This window comes from Rhinichthys klamathensis, unplaced genomic scaffold (assembly GCF_029890125.1).
Source record: "Rhinichthys klamathensis goyatoka isolate OS25496 unplaced genomic scaffold, OSU_Roscu_1.1 h1tg000020l_1, whole genome shotgun sequence".
Lineage (NCBI taxonomy): Eukaryota > Metazoa > Chordata > Actinopteri > Cypriniformes > Leuciscidae > Rhinichthys > Rhinichthys klamathensis.
In genome coordinates, this window is record NW_026606571.1 from 2,491,650 (window position 1) to 2,510,742 (window position 19,093).

General features: G+C 39.4%; 1 protein-coding gene across 13 annotated transcripts in view; it reads right to left on the reverse strand.

Moving 5' to 3' along the window:
• The window catches only part of camta1a (calmodulin binding transcription activator 1a), a 496,299-nt gene that overhangs the window by 34,515 nt on the left and 442,691 nt on the right, over nucleotides 1-19,093 (reverse strand). For all 13 annotated transcript variants that reach the window (XM_056239718.1, XM_056239719.1, XM_056239714.1 and 10 more), the window contains one exon: nucleotides 3,491-3,644. In XM_056239718.1, the coding sequence (XP_056095693.1) occupies nucleotides 3,491-3,644 (154 nt within the window). The remainder of the gene's footprint in view (nucleotides 1-3,490; nucleotides 3,645-19,093) is intronic.

Here is a 19,093-nt window from a genome sequence, read left to right on the forward strand (position 1 = left end):
GCACGCTTTGCTACTTCAGTGTGCGTAACAAGCCGAGGTGAGATTGCATGTGAAAGCGAGGGGAGGAAAAGGGAGGCGAAGAGAGAAAGAGACCGAGTCAAAAATAGATAAAAGAGACAAAAGCGTTTGGCTTGAACTCGCAAACAGTGCTGCGTCACCAGCCGGAGCCGGAGCCGGCACAACAGTTGTCACATACACAGCAGGTTTCTCTGCTCTGCTGAGCTCTGCCATTCCGCGCTTGGCCAGAGAATCGCAGCGGCGTTCCATAAGCCATTACACCAGCATGACCATGCTCCAACAGACAAATCAATCTCACAGCGTGAGCCTGAACCAGAGTCGCAGCACAAGGCAGGTCATGTAATGAAAGGGCAAGCTGGTTTGCTGGATACGGCGTGACATCGGCTGCGAGGATCTGAAGAAGGATCCACTCATTTAGACTCACAGGGATTCTCCCACATTTCAGTCCACAGTGGCGGTTACTAATCGGCTTCTATCGGCCCAAATGTTGTCAGGGGAATGAAGTTCATGTATTTCTTTAGTGCAGTGGTGCCCAAACTGGGGTGTGCAAGAAATTATTTGGGTACTTGAGATGAAAAGTCATTTCAGCTCGTCCTATAATTCATCTTAGTATTTAAAAAAAAAAAAAATCTCCAAAGAAATTGTAATTCATTAATATTAATATAAAATATTAACATTAATATAAAAATAAAATAATGAATATTACAAATTTAATTAAATTTCAACTGTAAAAAAAAACATTTTTTATTAATTTTAATAAAACAATTGTTTTTATAATAATAATAATAATAAAATTGACTGACACCACAGGGCCATTTAAAATTAAGAATTGAAGAATAGTAAAATATCATTACAATTAAAAAGTAATAAATGGCATATTAAATTAATTAAATGTATAAAAAGATTTTTGTAAAAATTAAATTTATGTATAAATTATGTATATATTATAATATAAAATGTATTATTCATATTTATTAAAAAAGTTTTGAACACAATCTCAAGAGGTTTTTAATTATTGTTATTACATTATTCAGATTAGATTTGATACTTAAAATGCTGCTGACAAATCAAATCAAAAGATTCTTCTCTCTGCCAGCCACATCCATATCCACAAGTTTAAAGGACCTCATAACCACACTCATCAACTTGTATTTTTAATCGCAGCCTATCTTCAGGAAACATAAATCACATCAGATCTCTGGTGTCCTACTGTGTGTGTGTCTCTGATCATCTGCTCATGCAGCAGTAAGGGGGCTTCAGGCATGGCTGGTCCACGGTCTCTTAAATTATATCAGCGGAGAGAAGGAATCAGGCCGGCCTGTTCTCCTCTCCAGCTGTACTGTGACTAAGCAACTGATATGTTTCAATGACCTGCAATCTGACCTCTGCTGCACACGCCTACTTGAACATAAAACCATATTTACAACCTATTTTACTAGGTGTAAGATGATGCATTTCTGAATGGTAATTGATAATCAACTACATCAACAAAAAATCTGGAGCTATGATCTATGGAATCATTTGATTGTGAAGAAAAGTGTTCTCTATTTGAAAGTGGCTGAACTAAACAAGATTTTTTTAGGAAAAGAAAAACAAATCAAATTATTTACCCTCAAGTACAATAGTGAGATATTGCTTGTTATTGTCAGAAAAAAAAAAAACACATTTAGGATTTCGTTATATTTTTCTTATAATGCAAAAAGTTAGAATTCTAGATAACAAGAAAGCTCAAAGCTTTGATGAGGAATTAAAATATATCTCAGTGGCTTTGTAAAAAACATCAAAATCACCCTGCGTAATAGAGCTTGAGGGCAAAAATAACAAATCTATATTTCACACTACAATGATGAAACACGCTCATATCGTGCAAAGCAGGTGATGATGCAACCTCAACATTGATGCATTTCCATGGTATCTGATGCAAATGCATTACAATGTTTGAAGCAGAGGTACTGAAACTTCTCCGCAACCCATCAACAGTTACAGCAGTCTTTCTCTGAGGACTGTCAGTCGAAGAATGCATCGCTCCTCACTCCCAACTCAAAACACACCTCGTCCCGTTAATCAATGCAAGCTGTTTGTGTATGATATGGGTCACCCAAGGGAACAAATTGGGTTTGTAGAGCTGATGTATAATGCATCCATGAATTATGCATGGCTAATATAGTTCACAATGAATCTTTGACTGTTAACAGGCTGCATGTCTGCATCTCCGCCACTAGGTGGTACTGTTGCTCTTCAGATGAGCTCACATCACAGATGGCTGTTTGAAGATCATGAGGGTGAATCTTGTGGCCCTATTAGCCTAGTCTCAGTGCACTGGCCCGGCTGGTGGAAGACATCTCGCACCTTTGCCATTGTCCACACCATTTGCAATGTTAATGACTTGCATGCATTACTGCAAATGCTTTGAATGTAGATCAGGGATGGAGTGTAATGAACACATTAGTTTACAGCACGTGTCTTAAAGTCAATGTGAAAGGGAGCTCTTAAGTGATTGCCGTGAGAGCTCTTAAGGGGATCGTAACACGCGGCAGCGATTACAATGTCAGCTGAGCTCGTCTGTATTCCCCTCGCCGACATCTTGTGTCTAAAAGTGCTGACGCGAGAGATCCGACTTCATATATTCATTACCTTGACAGCCCTGTCCTAGTTCGAATTGATCAATGCCAGGCATCACATACAGAGACGTGTCCACACAAGACTCTGGGTAAACATGATTATATGCATGCCATCGTCGCCTTTTTTAAATGTATTTTTATACTACATCCTCATTAGACAGGTTTCCTTTGGTCAACTGACCCTGGGACACCCGGGCGCCTCAGAGTGGGCATGTACAGTCAGGCGGTGAGGTAATAATCATGTCAAGGGTTCCACATGGATGAACTAAGGGCAGGTAAGACAGGCCAGATACGCTAGATCAGGCTGAGCTGGGAGAGACTAACTTCTCATGAAATATCACATTACTAAAACAGCACAGATCTTGCATTAATCATACAGAAATTATAGAAGACAACGTCATGTATCATTGTCTAAGCACCTAAAGGCTAGTTCACACTGCCCTGCAGCACCAAAAACTGTTGGGTTTTGCTGGATCATGTAATCCTTTTGGTGTTTGTTGTGGCAGTGTGAACCACTGTATCTTGTAATATGTAATCAAGATATGTAACACATTAAAAATGTGTAATTCAATCGTCAACATATTAATATGGAGTGCATCCCCCACCCAAACTTAATTTAAATGAACCTCACTAAATGTATTATTTTATTTCTTACATATTACTTAATATTTTAGTACATAAATATATACAGTATGTATACAATATACATGCGGCCTTGGTGAGCATAAGAGACTCTTTTCAAAAACATGAACAAATCCTACAGACATTACTTGCAGCGTATTTTCACTTAAAACATGCATGAGAAGAGACAGGTTATGCATTCAGTTGACAGAATGTGATTGGACACTCACACATGGGTTTCAGTTGGCCAATGAGTTCCTCCTTCGTCCATTTGGCCCATTCTTTCTTGTCTGTATTGATGGAGCACAAGATGGGCCCACACGGCTTCCCACAATCCTCGATAGCTGGCACATTCAGGTAGTGGACCAGCACAATGTCTGGGTTCTGGGGAAAAGACAAGAACAAGAGAGAGAAAGAGGAAAAGAAAAAAAGAAGATGTAGTGTGGTGAGTGGAAAGGTTTCATAATAACGGTTTCATTTAAGGAATTACATTTATAGCTGTATAATTTCCAGCTTGTCGTAAGTGTTATTGAGGAATATGTAATACATTTGACTTTTTCAATGAAAGAAAGATCATGTAAACATTTAATTAAAATGATAAATAATATTTTTAGTCAATATAAAAGAAAATGGGGCCAAAAATCCTTTTGTTGAGCCTTTAGGGGTCATGTTGGTTATTGTGTGTTTAGCACTAGCTAGTATATTTGGCAGCTAGCCAGCACACTTGACCACATTTATGGAGTGATGGAAATGGAGAATAAGTGAAAGATGTCATTTTCTGCCCGTTCTTCTCCATGATTTGAGGAATTACTGTTGTCATGATTGCAAGAAAACACACATTGTCTCTTCTGAATAAAATAGCTTAGAGTCTGCTTTCTAGCGCAACATTAATTGCACAGGCAAATAGCGCTGAGTCTTGTGAATAAGGTGTAATCTATAATAAGCCTAATTTACATAGAAAGGAGGCGTGTTTGTACTGAAAAGAATGACAACGATTTCATTTAAATACACACAGTGGCGCCTGGTAAAGCCAAGAGTGGTGAGTGAATAAAACTGTTTGTGCGCAAAAGTGGTGCAAATGTTTACTGATGGTATGTAGTGCCAAAGTTATTCAGAGAGAGGATAAAACCAGGAACAGAACATCCCAAACAGGGATGAGTTGTGTGAGACTTACAAAGCACCTTTTTTTGTGTGGTACCATTGTGGTTTTCAACTCAAAAGTGCGCTTATTTTATATAGAAAAAAATTCTGTCAATTTCAGGTCAGTAAGTGTTGGCTGGATATATTTTGGCAGCTTATGAATAAAAGGGTTGTTCAAAGCATATCTAGCCAGTATGAACAACATCAATTCCGTTTGTAATCATAAATAGCGTTGATTACAAAGAGCTGTAAACAGTCCAGAACAAGCGGTCCCCTGTCACCACAGAGATTACACACACACTCTCACAAAATCCCACTCGTTCCAGAACACCAACATTTGAATGTCACGTGAAACGCAGATACATAACGCATACACAAACCGAATCCGTACACTGCAACAGTGAAGAAAACTGTCCCTTTCATTAGCATTTTTATTAGTTTTATGAGCATTACGTGCTGAGTGAATTGGGGGCTGCGGCTCTGTGCTGCCTCCCGCCTTCAGCATTACATTTTGACACACATGTGCAAAATCTATGCATACTGCATGCTCAATGGGGTAATACACACAGAGAAAGACATTCATACAGCCGCTGGCACTTTTACAGAGAGCACCATGGTAACCACACCTGATCACGGCTGTGTCCGAAAGCTTACCAGGCAGTATAAAGAATATCTTTATAATTTCTGCCACAATGTTTTTTGAACATCCTGCCTTAACTAATAAGATGCATTAACCTGTTCAGTTAGAGATGCACACTTCGCTGCCTATGATATCCCACAAGTTCGAAAGTCGGACAGAGCAGTTCAAAGTAGATATACAGTGGGCGAAATAAGGATTCTACCCCTTGCTGATTTTGCAGGTTTGCTCACTTACAAAGAATGCAACGATCTATAATTTTAATCATATGTACATTCTAACAGTGAAAGACAGAATCCCAAAGAAAATTCCAGAAAATCACATCATATGAATTTATTTAAATTGATAACCATCTGATGAGGAAAAACAAGTATTTGACCCCCTGGACAAACAGCATGTTAATATTTTGTAGAAAAGCCCTTATTGGCCAGCACAGATGTCAAACGCTTTTTATAGTTGGTGACAAGGTTTGTGCACATTTCGGCAGGGATGTTGGCCCACTCCTCCCTGCAGACAGCCTCCAAATCTTTCAGGTTCCGAGGTAGTCGCCTGGCAACTCGAATTTTAAGCTCCCTCCAAAGATTTTCAATTGGATTCAGGTCTGGAGACTGGCTAGGCCACTCCAGAACCTTGATGTGCTTCTTCTTCAGCCACTCTTTTGTTGCTTTGGCGGTGTGCTTAGGGTCGTTGTCGTGCTGAAACACCCATCCTCGACCCATCTTCAGCTCTCTCACTGAGGGTAGGAGATGTTGGTCCAGAATTCCACGATACATGGCCCCGTCCATCCTCCCCTCAATACGATGGAGTTGTCCCGTCCCCTTGGCTGAAAAGCACCCCCAAAGTATGATGTTGCCACCACCATGCTTGACGGTGGGGATGGTGTTCTTTGGGTTGTACTCGGTGTTCTTTGCCCTCCAAACACGACGACCACATCACCTTCTTCCAGGCCTCTTCTGAGTCGTCCAGGTGGTGAATGGCGAACTTCATGCGGGCCTGTACATGTTTCTTCTTGAGCAGGGGGACCTTGCGTGCGCTGCAGGATTTCAATCCATGACGGCGTAGTGTGTTACCAACCGTTTCTTTTGTAACTGTGGTCCCAGCTGCCTTCAGTTGATTCATCAGTTCCCCCCTTGTGGTTTTGGGATGATTCCTCACCGTTCGCATGATCAGGGACACCCCACGAGGCGAGATCTTGTGTGGAGGCCCAGACCGAGGGAGGTTGGCGGTGGTGTGGTGCTTCTTCCATTTCCTGATAACTGCACCGACAGTTGATCTTTTCTCTCCAAGTTGCTTTCCGATTCTCTTGTAGCCCATCCCAGCCTTATGCAGATCAACAATCTTGTCCCTGATGTCCGTAGAAAGCTCTTTGGTCTTGCCCATGGTGGTGATGTTGGATGCTGGTTGTTTGGGTGTTGACAGGTGTCTTTTACACAGGTAACGAGGTGAGGCAGGTGTATTTGATGTAGATAATTGGTTGGGATTGGGGCTGTGTCTTAAAGAAAGACTAACTGGCTTGTAGGAGCCAGAATACTTGCTGTTTGGTAGGGGGTCATATACTTGTTTTTCCTCATCAGATGGTTATCAATTTTTATAAATTCATATGATGTGATTTTCTGGAATTTTCTTTGGGATTCTGTCTTTCACTGTTAGAATGTACATATGATTAAAATTATAGATCGTTGCATTCTTTGCCTTTGCCTATCAAGAAATAATTTCTGTAGCAACTAACTAAGCACATAGATATAAATATTTTATTTCTAAATCTAACTTGGATTTGTTTTATGTAGATCATTTGTCATGACATCATGGTGTTATGGAATATATAATTGTAGGACTATTGTGACAATAAAAAAATAAAAAAATAATAGTCCAATATATAACACATATAACACAAAACATGTGAAAATAGTCACAATGCAATTAATTAATAAATAGAAAATAAATAAATATAGGTCTCTTAATGGTCTCAAAAATACCCTTTATTTTCTTAAGAAAAATATATTTTCTCAATTTTGGAATGACACCCAGAACAAACATTTTCAGAAGGATAGGTAATGACCAGTTGAGCTAAGAAAGCATGGTGCCTTGGAAGCCTGGTCTGAAACCAGATTCTGAAGGCACCTTTATACTAAAATGCTGCCTGTTTAGTCACTTATGGAAGCTCCTTTAGTTTCATACACAACTCTTCTCATACTAGACATCTCTGAACCCCTCTATTACAGTGCTGTTGACCAGGTTCAGACTAACATTTCCTCTCTCAAACTGTTCTCCGACTACAACTGAATGGACTGCAAATCACAATTAGACAGAACATTGACAATCTCTACGTGGGACTAACAAGCCTTGAACAGTGACCACAGAGAGTGGGGACAAAATCTGCAGGACGAAAAAGGGCGGTAGAACAAATCAAAAGCTAAATTCCGAGCGCTCAAAATCAAACAGCCCTGTAATTCACAGCGAGAACTTTTGATTGAACTCTTCAACCAGCACACTTGATATTCAAAGGGAATGTGTCAAGGTGTTTGAACAGCACCTTTGATGGATTAAAAGGAAAAGATTTGATTTAAAATTTAAATCCACAGGAAATCTGTCTTCATGAGAGGATTTTAAGAGTAAGTTCTGGTGTACTATTCTCTTTCAAGTGGATGAAGGGAGTGTGCTGGACCGGGGCTTGGTTGGAGAGGGCGAACTAAGGACGCTCAGGCATGGGTCCTGCCGCTGTAGCCGTGAGCTTGTGGGAGCAGACACCCGTGCTACATCCCCATATGGGACAAGCAGCTGTGGTAATCACCAGGCCATGCCCTCAATCCTTAACCAGCATGAGAGGAGTAAGTAAAACCCAGACTCATGCCATTAGGCAAACATAAACACATTCTCATGCATATATGGGTGTTAAATGGATTAAATTGTCAAAAAGTCCAGGTTTTATTTTACCCCAAAACCAAAAGAAAAAAAAATAAGATAAAGAGCGATTGAGGGTTAGGTGCCATGCTCAAAGGCACCTCAGTCATTTCCTGTTGGTATTGAGTATTGGGAACCTTCGGGTTACAAGTCCGACTCTCTAACCATAAGGCCACAACTTGTGTTATTTTCATGATAATGAAGCACATTTAAACCTTCATCTCCAATTGTCAGCGGCCTACAATAATGCAAATTATATATATAATTATATATGTGGGACCACGGTGCTACATATATAAACATTATACATGCATAAACAAACATTTACATATATAAACATATTATTAACATACAGTAGAAGTATAAACCTATATATAGCTAGCCTACTGAGAGTGGTAGTCTAACTATACATATACTATATATAATAGACTATACATACATAATCTAAGAAAAACTATACAAGAAAAACTATACAAATATGTTATGTTATGGATAGGACTAGGCCTAGGGTGTTTTTGGACCTTCTAGCTCCACCCATTACACCCAAATTACATCTACATCATGCTCCACCCATGTCTCTGCAGCGAGCAGCTTCTCAAAATAAGCTCGAATTTTTCTATGTGAACCATAATTTCATTAGCCTGGTTAAAACCAGACCATTCTCAGTTGTAACTGAGTTATGGTCTGGCAAAGGGTCATAGACAAATCATTTCCAGAGGGGCGTCACCAACGGACGTCGCGGATAGATCTAAAACCAATCAGAGCGATGAAGGAGATGACGTATGCAGAGCGGCGGAGAATCTCCGAGTGTTGTTCTTTGCTCGGTTTTTAACAAAAAGAAAACGTTCAAATCACTTAAAACAGACGCGATAGCTGATTCGAACGAGTGATGTTCGATGGCGGCATCCATCTTTGTAATGTAGGCTACAAAATCTGCTTCAAAATCCCAGCGCTGTCGTCATCGTGTAAAGCCCGCCCCAACGTTTCTGATTGGTGCCTCGATTTCGACGGATTGGAAATGGGTTTGAATGAGCTCTTTGCCAGACTAACTTTCAGAGCAAATCTAAATTTGCCGGAAGTTGTCTGGGTTTTCCCAGGCTATAAATTCATATTTTTTTCTTTTGATTTTGGGGTTAATTATGACCCCAACATTTCATGATATTCATATAAGCATACAGAATAAAAAATACAGATAGTCAATGTGAAAAAAAAAAAAGGTTTACATACTCAACCTCTCAAAAAAACAAAAAACCCACATATATACCAACAGAAGCCATGACCACCGCACACACACACACACTCCTCTTTTTCGGTTCCCTCCTACGCCGATACATTTGTCCCTGTTTTACAATGCACATTTGGCAGACTTACAACCCATCCAAATATAAGTAATCTGTGAAGCTGTGCTTCGGTCGTAAATTCAAGAGTGAGCCAGAAGCGTATGACATCTACGGCTCACTCCTTTCTGGCTCTGTCTCTTCAGAGAGCTTTTACGCACCCACACAATCACGCTCGCACCCCCTCTAGACCCTCTCTCTCATTCCGATGGCACAACAACACAATGAAAATGTGCAGTGTCTTATAAATCTATCAGGATGCAAACTTAATTTAATTTAATTTCCTGCTGGCTGCTCTCTTTTAATAACGCAAGTTTTCGTCCAACAAGCAAAAGAAGGAGACTGAGGAAGAAACTTCAGCCTGGATACTATTTGGTGGAGAAAATGCGACCTCATAAAGGTATTGATTAATTGCGCAATGTAATCTTTAGGCCATGTTTGTGGTACATTTCCACGGAGGACCAGGGCTTGCTTCCAGGTTTGTTGATGTGGGAGAAGGGGGCCAAAGTTTGGATAGAGTTGCAGCGTGTGCAGGGCTTGTGGTATTGCGCAAACGGCATTTTTCATTATTAAAGGCATTCATTTGAGCTCAGCACCTTTACGCTAGGCTCATCCCTGGAGTGCAGAGGTGTGTGTATCTTGTACTGCCGGTCTATAGAACCTATACTTATCCCTTGACTTCACTGTTTATGAGCATTAAATGCTAAATGAAGGTAAAAAAAAAAACTTCATTAGGAAACATTCTGTGCTTGAATTCACAGAAATTGTTTTCTTACTCTAGTCTTTTCATTGGTAAGCAAGAAAAGCAATTAAAGCTTGTTCGTTTTTTGCTTTAAGCTCGCAGAAAGAGAGCAGATCTCAATTCTAAAGGTGTTTCTCTGTTTTTGTGTGTGTGTGTGTCTGGGGAACACACAGGTACCTGGAAGCACCGTGGTAACCTGGCAACTAGTAGCTGGACGCCCACATGGATGAAGCCAATGTGGTCATGAGTGCTGCCCCATAGCCGGCCTCAAGTGCTATAAATATCCACTAGTAATAGCTTCAGGGTCATTACTGCTGCTCAGGTCTGCCTCCAACCAGCATCAACTCCAACCTGAAGGGCTGGGAAGAAGGACAGGGTTTCAAATAGGTATCTGCATATTACGGATGATTTATTGCAGCATGGGGGTGGGACGGAGTGTTCTGGCAGATAAGTGCTTGTGCGTATAAGATTGTCTTTGAGTTGGACTTGTTTGAAAGCGGGCGGTTTGGGCTTCATATTTAGCTGGCGCTGGTTCAGATCTGGACACATGAGAACATTATTTGTTTTGTTGCAGTTGATTGCTGCTTCTGGTCATGTGAATGAGTCACTCCTGTTATGAAATACATTTTTTGTGTCCCAACTAAATATGTCTGAATATACTGGATAAAATATTACGCTCACAATTTGTGACATGCATGAGATCATCCTGCAGGAAATGTGGGTAAACAACAGCACAAACACAAGAAAGTAATAAGAAATGTATCTATCCATCCATCCATCTGAATATCATTATATACAAATAAATGAATAAAAGATATGCATAACATAATTTTGCATAATTTTGAAAGTCTGATTTACATTTTTATAGAAATACTTTTTTAAATTGTAACCCATGCATATTAATCTTTTAAAAATGACAGTGTTCAAAAGATACCGCAGGAATGACCTGACTAACGGCAAGCACGGTTTAGTGTCCTGGAACATCTACTACGTCATGACATTTGGTTTTGAGACACTAGAGAAGCAATGACGCTTCATTTTATTGAGGTCCCATATTTTATTTGAGAGCCGCATACCAATTTCCTGCCTGGCATAACACCCTCTTAATCTCAATCATTGGTGTCAATCTGGTGCCAGGGCTAATTGTTTGAACAACAACAGACAGGAAGAGCGTTTGTGAAAGTATGGCACAACATAAACATCCCAAATGCTAAAAACTTAAAAGCTAAAAGAGAAAGTCTTGGCACAAGAACCTCATCAAGGTTAAATATCTTAATTAAGCTAAAAAGCACACAAACGAGTCCAAGAGAAAAAGAACCAGTGCTTCTGTAACTCTGAGAAGAAAAACGTCAGAGAGGAGTTCAAAGCCGCGGCACAAAAAGACACGGCCAAGCGCTGCACTCGGCTGACAGGAAACCCCTAGAGGATTGTGGGAAAAAAGCATGGGAGAGACAGATCCTCTGACTCATTTCTTGTGAGCGTGGTGAGGAACATACCCACTGGGTGTACAAGCAGACCCATTTCACTAACCCATGTTACATAAATCACAGCACTTCTGATATGCCGCAACAAATATTTAACTTTTTTGTCTCTATCTGTCTCACTATTTTTAACTTGATAGAAGGGCTGTGCTCTCAGAGTACCGCTGGGCTCAGTTCTGGAGGAAGACAATGTACTCTAGAAATGATGTAGAGCTCAGTGTCATAATGAAGCATCAAGAGTTTTCTCTATGAAAAAAGCAACAGCGACCTTCAAGAGAATGGAGCATCAAACAGGTTGTAGCTGATTTCATTAGGGTAAAATAGAAATGGTTGAGAGTGTGAGGATGTGGGTGAAGTTTAGCATTTAGAGTGTGTGAAAGCACAGTATGCTAATGTGAGTGTGTGATACAGTGTGGGCACATATAATAACCAATCCAGGTGTCTAAATGCATTTTAGGTGCTGCTTTAAGTAGAAGAAAGAAAGTCACCAGTGTTATTTCCACTCTTAAAAATAAAGATTTTGGAATGACATGAAGGTGAATGACAGAATTTTGATTATTAGGTGAACTGTCCCTTTAAGAGTACAAATACAAGAGTCCACCGTCATGATGAGTGAAAGAAGTGTGTGTGTTTATGAGTGAGAGAGGTGATTAAAGCCTTGCCCTGGCGGGTGCCCTAGCTGTGGCATGGTGATGGATGAGGCAGTGTGTCCGTCATTAGGCAGTAGGCTGGCCCCTGGCACCCACACCCAGCTCTTAAATGTATCCATACCTCGCTGTCCCCCAGTGCTGCTGTTCATTTCAAGGTCAATTGACTCAGTGCTGCGCAGGGAACAAAACATCCCCCTTTCTTCATAGTTTTATTTCCCATTACTGACTGGTGTGTTTGTGTGTGCGTGTGTTTGTACACAAGCGCGTGTGTGTGGGTGTATACGCCACGTCAAAGCCGATGGTGTGCAGCAAACACCCTACAGCTTGTGTCTCGCACAGAAGAAGACCCTTGTGTGAACCCTTTAATGTTTATGAGCCTGTATATGCAGAACATTTTAAAGTGCAAGTTGGTAAAAGTCAGTTACTTTGCACCCAGTTATGAAAGCTATGATGTCACTTCCTGCCAATGCAACCTGTTTAGCACAGGGGCGGATCTACGGGTGGGCCTAGGCCCAACCAGATTGACAGCTTGCCCACCCTGTCAGATCCAGAGAAATACATTATTATTATTATTATTAAATAAAACAATTCTTTCAATAATTTTTTTAATGTGATTTTTGTCATGCATTATAACTCGATCCTAATGTTAATATGATAATAGAATATGCTAATTCGTCTCTTCAGTTACGTCCCGGCAGTAGTAATGTTATGTTCTTCTTCACGCCAATATCTGGATTCCAACTAGCAGCGACCTTTTTATGTTATTACAAAAATGGCTAAACCGCTGTCCTAAAAAAAGAAACACAAAAGATGACACTGACAAAGATGACTGGATGCTGTAACAACTTGACATTTGTGTCTTTTGAAAGAGAACTAACAGATTAGAATTACGACAATATTTGCATTTAATATTTGTGAGCAAGGGGTTTTCTGAAATGTACATAAGCCACATGTTAGCAACGGGAGGTTGTTGATACAGGAATCAGTGTGATTTCTCTTCCTGATATGGTTGTTATCAGGACTCGGCTTGGATCTCTCTCTCCTGCTTTGTTTTTGTTTTCATTTTTTCATGCCGCTCATACTTGATCGCACTGTGCAATTCGAGCAGTAGTTTCTGTGATAATAGTAGCACCTAGCGAAATTTCAAAAATAAAGCAATCTTGCAAAAGGCCCTTCCGCGCCTCTCCCAACTCAAACATCACAAACACAGCTCGTACGGAGGCTTGAGAAGGCATGGTAGAAGTAAATTATATTAAAATACAATAGCCAATAAAAGGTCCAACATATGAGGAATACTTTTAGCTGTGTTGCTATGTGTCATGCGTAAGCAATTAAGTAGGCAACAAAAATCCATCCAACATATCTGCACCTGGGGTATTTTTTGATATGATGCACCACAACTATTTGAGGCTGTTCACACTGGACACATCAAATGAAACTTTATAAACCGGAACATTTGTATTTCTGAACGAGTTGCATGATGATGTTGTATTGAAGCGTTCATTGTAGCCCGTTGCAATGCTATGCCCCGTTCGCTTTGTGTTCATGACCTGTTTAATCTTACAGACTACCTTTAAGTCATGGACGTTAGAATAGTACCATGCAGGGACCAGTCCATCAATTTATTTTCTTCAAAATTAAAAGCCAAATGAAAAACATGGGGTAATAAGAATTATTCCGGCCCACACACTTTTTGAGGCCCACCTATGGGAAGTTTCATATAGGGTTCAAAATTGACCACATCTGCCAACAGCAAGTGAATTGAGAAAGTTTACCAGTGATGATTATTTCTCATCGGCAATAAAACTGAGCTGTTTTGTCTTGCATATTTGTGGAAAACAATGGAGGTGTGTCACTCGCAACAGCGAAAGTCTATATCATGCCACAACTGAGGGATTAAAAAAATAGATATTAATCACTATAATATTATTTTACTAATAATTCATATTTTTAATGGATTGTCCAAGATTTAGGAAATGAATACAATTAATAAAATATGTATGATTTTAAAAATCACTATAAAAAAAAGTTGAAATCTGTTTGACATAAAAGTGCCGAATCTAACATGTTTAGCTGACCTTCTGATGTTAATTAGTAACTTAATATACAGCAACTTTTGCTAATTTTGTTATATTCACACATTCCAACATTGATTAAGCACTCACTCCAGCACCCATCACACTCTGTGTGTCTCTTATGCAATCTCAGACTACTGCTGTGCAATGGCCAGCTCATCTGGTGCCCACATACAAACACACAAACAAACATACACATTTCATGCAGAAAGCTGCAGGCCCCACAGGAGGTGCATGTAAATCCCAGACCCATGGGATGCACAGTAGGAAATGCGTGAGGAACGCAGCATGGCTATTTGACAACTCCTCACTTTATGCTCGAGCGTGTGAAACGACCTCGGCCGGTACACATCATCCTCCACTTCTCAAGGACTGTGATGTGCCATTCTCTCTCGTTAGGTCTCGGCTCGGCACCACTCGACAGACATGAGAGAGAAAAGCGCGTGGAGTGGTGTTAGCGAATGTAACTTTTTGAGGAAGAGGACGGAGCCGGTGCAAAGCACGGCAGAGCGCTTCTGCAGGAGCCAGAGGCTGAGGCCTGTGATGTTTAATTCAGAAGCCCATAATGACTCAGATGAAGTCAAGAGCCAGCTTTAAATAACTTAGCTTCCAGGGGCAGAACTACTCAGCTCACAAGAGTGTGTCCGTGGAGCGTGCGGTTATGTGTTTGCCCAGGTGTCAACATGTAGTTCTGCAAAAAAACTAAAAAAACTAAAGATATTCACCGCTCTCTTTGGAGTACATGTTCATAGCAGATCAATTGGACTTTGCACAGAGCACAGAGGACAAAATGTAGGAGTTACTGTAAAAGTACAGATTCCACCTTCGCTGCCACTAGTGTTTCAGTTATTCATCTGGCAGCTCTCCATTAGCTCTGTGAGTGTGTGCCCTGAGCAGACCGGGAGCAGGCCGTCTGGGAACCATCAGTCTGCTGTGATGGGCTCAGTGGAGCTTGGTGACTGTGGTCCTAATGCCCAAGGTCTCTCACAGGAAGTGCAAGTGTCAGTGAAGAACACAGCAAAGACAGCCAGCCTTTGCACTCAGTCTAACCCTGCCGGTTAACCAGCTTGTTGGGTTTTAGATGATGGTGTCCCTACCAGGCTTCTCATCTTGAAGCTTCAGCATGATCTTTTTCTTGAAGCTGGTTGACCTTCTTTTTTTTTTTTTAAGATAGCCATGCTGGTCCACCAGCTATACCAGCACCAATCTAGTACTAACTAGCATTAACTAGCATAAATTACAAAGACAAATAATAATAATTTTCTAGATCAATATTTATGTTCTTGTTTCAGTAGATTTTAAATATGAAAAATTTACTTATAAATACAAAATATTCTGAGTTTATTTTGTTTAAAACCCTTGAACTTTGGTTAATCTTTAAACACAAATTAAGATATTTTAGCTTTTAGCTTTTGATCTTTTTTGATGTTTGGTTACCTAGACTTTCAAAGGAGGGACAGAAACGTAAAAATATCTTAATTTGTGTTCCAAAGATTAATTAATGTCTAATGGGATTAAAATGACAAGGCTGAGTAACTGATGACAGAAATGCCATTCTGAACTGTTCCTTTAACTCCGCTATATCACATAATCTAATGAAAAAATGTTTCACTTAAATTTACTTTGTTTTAAAGGTGTTTAGATATTTTTACTAAAAAATAAGAAAATTATATATTACTATAAAAAAAAATATATATTTCATATATAACAGTATGGGATTAAAATGACACAAGGCAGAGTAACTGATGACAGAATTGCCATTCTGAACTGTTCCTTTAACTCCGCTATATTACTTAATCTAATGAAAATATTTTTAAATTAAATTTACCTTGTTTTAAAGGTGTTTAGATGTTTTTACTGAAAAATAAGAAAACTATATATTACTATAAGTAAAATATATATATTTCATATATATCAGTATTTTTCTACAGTGCAAGCTGGCCCAGATTGGAAATTCATGCTGGTCTAAGCTGCTTTTGTTTATCAGGGAAGCCTGAGTTTTGATTCTAATGCTAAACGTGAGCCTAAGCCAGATTCTGAACCTTGAATACCAGAATCATAATGTGCAAATAATGCTGAGGCCATCAATGATTTATATTTTGGGGAGAATGCTCTGTATGGCAAACAGTTCCTTGAGTGCCAGGACTTCTGGCTCCTGATTGAATCACAGAAAAGCTGATAGGATCAGGCACAGCAGATAAAAGAAGATAGCATTTATAGCCTTAAGATGCTGTGGCACTAGCCTCTGTGTAATATGGAAATGGCCTAGTGGGTGGAATTCTGGACAAAAAAGCAGTTAAATAAAACATTTTTCCATGATATTGACCATTATATCAACAACATGAGGTACAAAATCAGAATGCTGCAATATTAAGTCCAGCACTGAGAGGGCCAAGAGCACACTGACCACTCCAGGTGCCGCTCCACTGGGTGCCGGCGCTCAGGAGACACCCCCAGATGCCTACACACACAAACCCTTGCCCTCTGGGACAGTAGTTGCCTAGCGACCAGCAGAGTGAGTTAAGTCACTTTAGGAGAGAGGCAGAGGTGTTGGACAGAGGGCAGAGCTGAGGGTGCTAAAATTGGTTTGATGGCAGGTGAAACAAGTGAGGAAAAAGAGAAGAGAAGATGGAGTAAATTGACAAAAAGAACTGAAACAATGTGAGAAAATAACATTTCTGTGATAGTAAAGTGAAAATGTGAACTGAGATCAAAACAACTAAATTACTTACAGGGTCTCATTCTGTGTATGTGATTGCCTGAGAAAAGGTTTGAGCACACGTCAATAATCTTCTCAAATGTATTATCCATTAAAAAGCAAAATTCACTTAAAGATACCATTGAGATTTATATTTAAAGAAACCTGCATTTGCAAAATGTAATGTGTCATGACAGACAGACACATCAAAGATGATTTTGTTTTTAACACATAACCAAAATAAAAATCTGTCAAACTGAACATTAGAGATGCGTGTATCAGTCACCCGAATCCGCTGTTAAAAATAAATCATCCACCCGCCACCCACCAGAACCTATGATTTTCTCTGATTTAGATATCCGCACCCGATAATCATTACAATGATTCTATTTCTCAGTGTTAAGCGTGATGATATGGAAATATATTACACTAAAGTAGGCTGCTTTACATTCCCTTATTAGCCTAAACACAGGCTTTATTCCCTTTAAACGTACTTTGGAATGTCAATGTTTCCATCACTGCAATTTCCCGAACGCACACACAAGAAATTAAATACGTTCAGTCCAAGCAAAGGCTGAATATAGGCTTTATTAGTTTATTGTCATATACTGTACATACAGTGCTTCACAGCCGTTACATATACCCAGCACTTGATTCACACCGGTTAACTATTTCAATAAAAGGCTCCCACATGGTACTTTTTCCCCCCTTCCTTTTTTGTTTTTAATTGTCCTTTTTGAAATTTCTCTAATCTGTTTTCCCTCCATTGCTGCTTAAAAAAGTGTCAAATTAGTGTCTGCCGAAAAGTTAAGCTTTAAACTGAACATCTAAAATGTTAATATTTCCATCATTTATGATTTGTCATCCACACACGACCCACCCACAATTAATCAGAACGGTATATTTTTACTTGGCCTGTCCGACCCGCAGATTATCCGCAGTGTCTGTGGATATAACCACAATCTGTGCATCACTACTACACATATATTTCGTAGTTTGGGGTCAATAAGAGTTTTGTTTTTTTGTGTGAAAAATTAAGATGTTTATTCATCAGGATGCATTAAATTGATCAAAAGTGGTGGTAAAGACAATTATAAAAACTGGTGGCAAAGTAATTACAAAAGATTTCAATTTCAAATAAATGCTGATCTTTTGAGTTTTCTATTCATCAACAAATCCTGGTTTCCCACAAAACTATTAAGCAGTTTCTTGGGCACCAAACCAGCATATTAGAATGATTTATGAAGGCTCATGTGACAATAAAGACTGAAGTAATGACTTCTGAAAATTCAGCTTTGACATCACAGGAATAAATTATATTTGAAATATATTTAAATAGAAAAGTTATTTTAAATTAAAATGTTTCACAGTATGAATGTTTTCAAATAAATGCAGCCCTGATGAGCATGAGACTTTTCAAAATCATTAAAAATCTTACCAACACCCGAACTTTTGAAAGGAAGTGTACACACAAAAAAACGTCCCTGTTATTCTAAACAAATAAGAAATCAATAATCTTGCTTTGTCCACCTCGGACACATTTTGTTTTCTGCTGATGTAACCAGTAACCAAAGCTGTGTGGGTGGGGAAAAATTATATTAAAGGGTTAGTTCACCCAAAAAGTGAAAATTCTGTCATTAATTACTGTTATTAATTATCTTCGGAACACAAATGAAGATATTTTAATAAAATCCGAGACAGCAACGTTATTACCACTTTCAAGGCCCAGAAAGGTAGTAAAGACATTGTTAAAATAGTCCATGTGACAACAGTGGTTTAACCTTAATTTTATGAAGCGACAAGAATACTTTTTTGCACCAAAAAACAAACAAAAATAACGACTTTATTCAACAATTTTTTCTCTTACATGTCAGTCTCTGATGCTGTTCGCGTTGTAAACAGTGTAGCTCTTCTGGGTTCTACGTCAGAACGCCGGGTCAGTATTGGTCGGCTCCTGTGTCAGCACCACACGCATGCTCACGTGAACAGTGTCGGAGACTGACATGGAAGAGAAGAAACTGTTGAATAAAGTCGTTATTATGGGTTTTCTTTGCGCACAAAAAGTATTCTCGTCGCTTCATAAAATTAAGGTTGAACCAAAACCATGTAAATGTGTTCCATTATATGCACTGCAAATGTCTTTTCATGTTGTCTTTAAGAAATGCTCTTGCT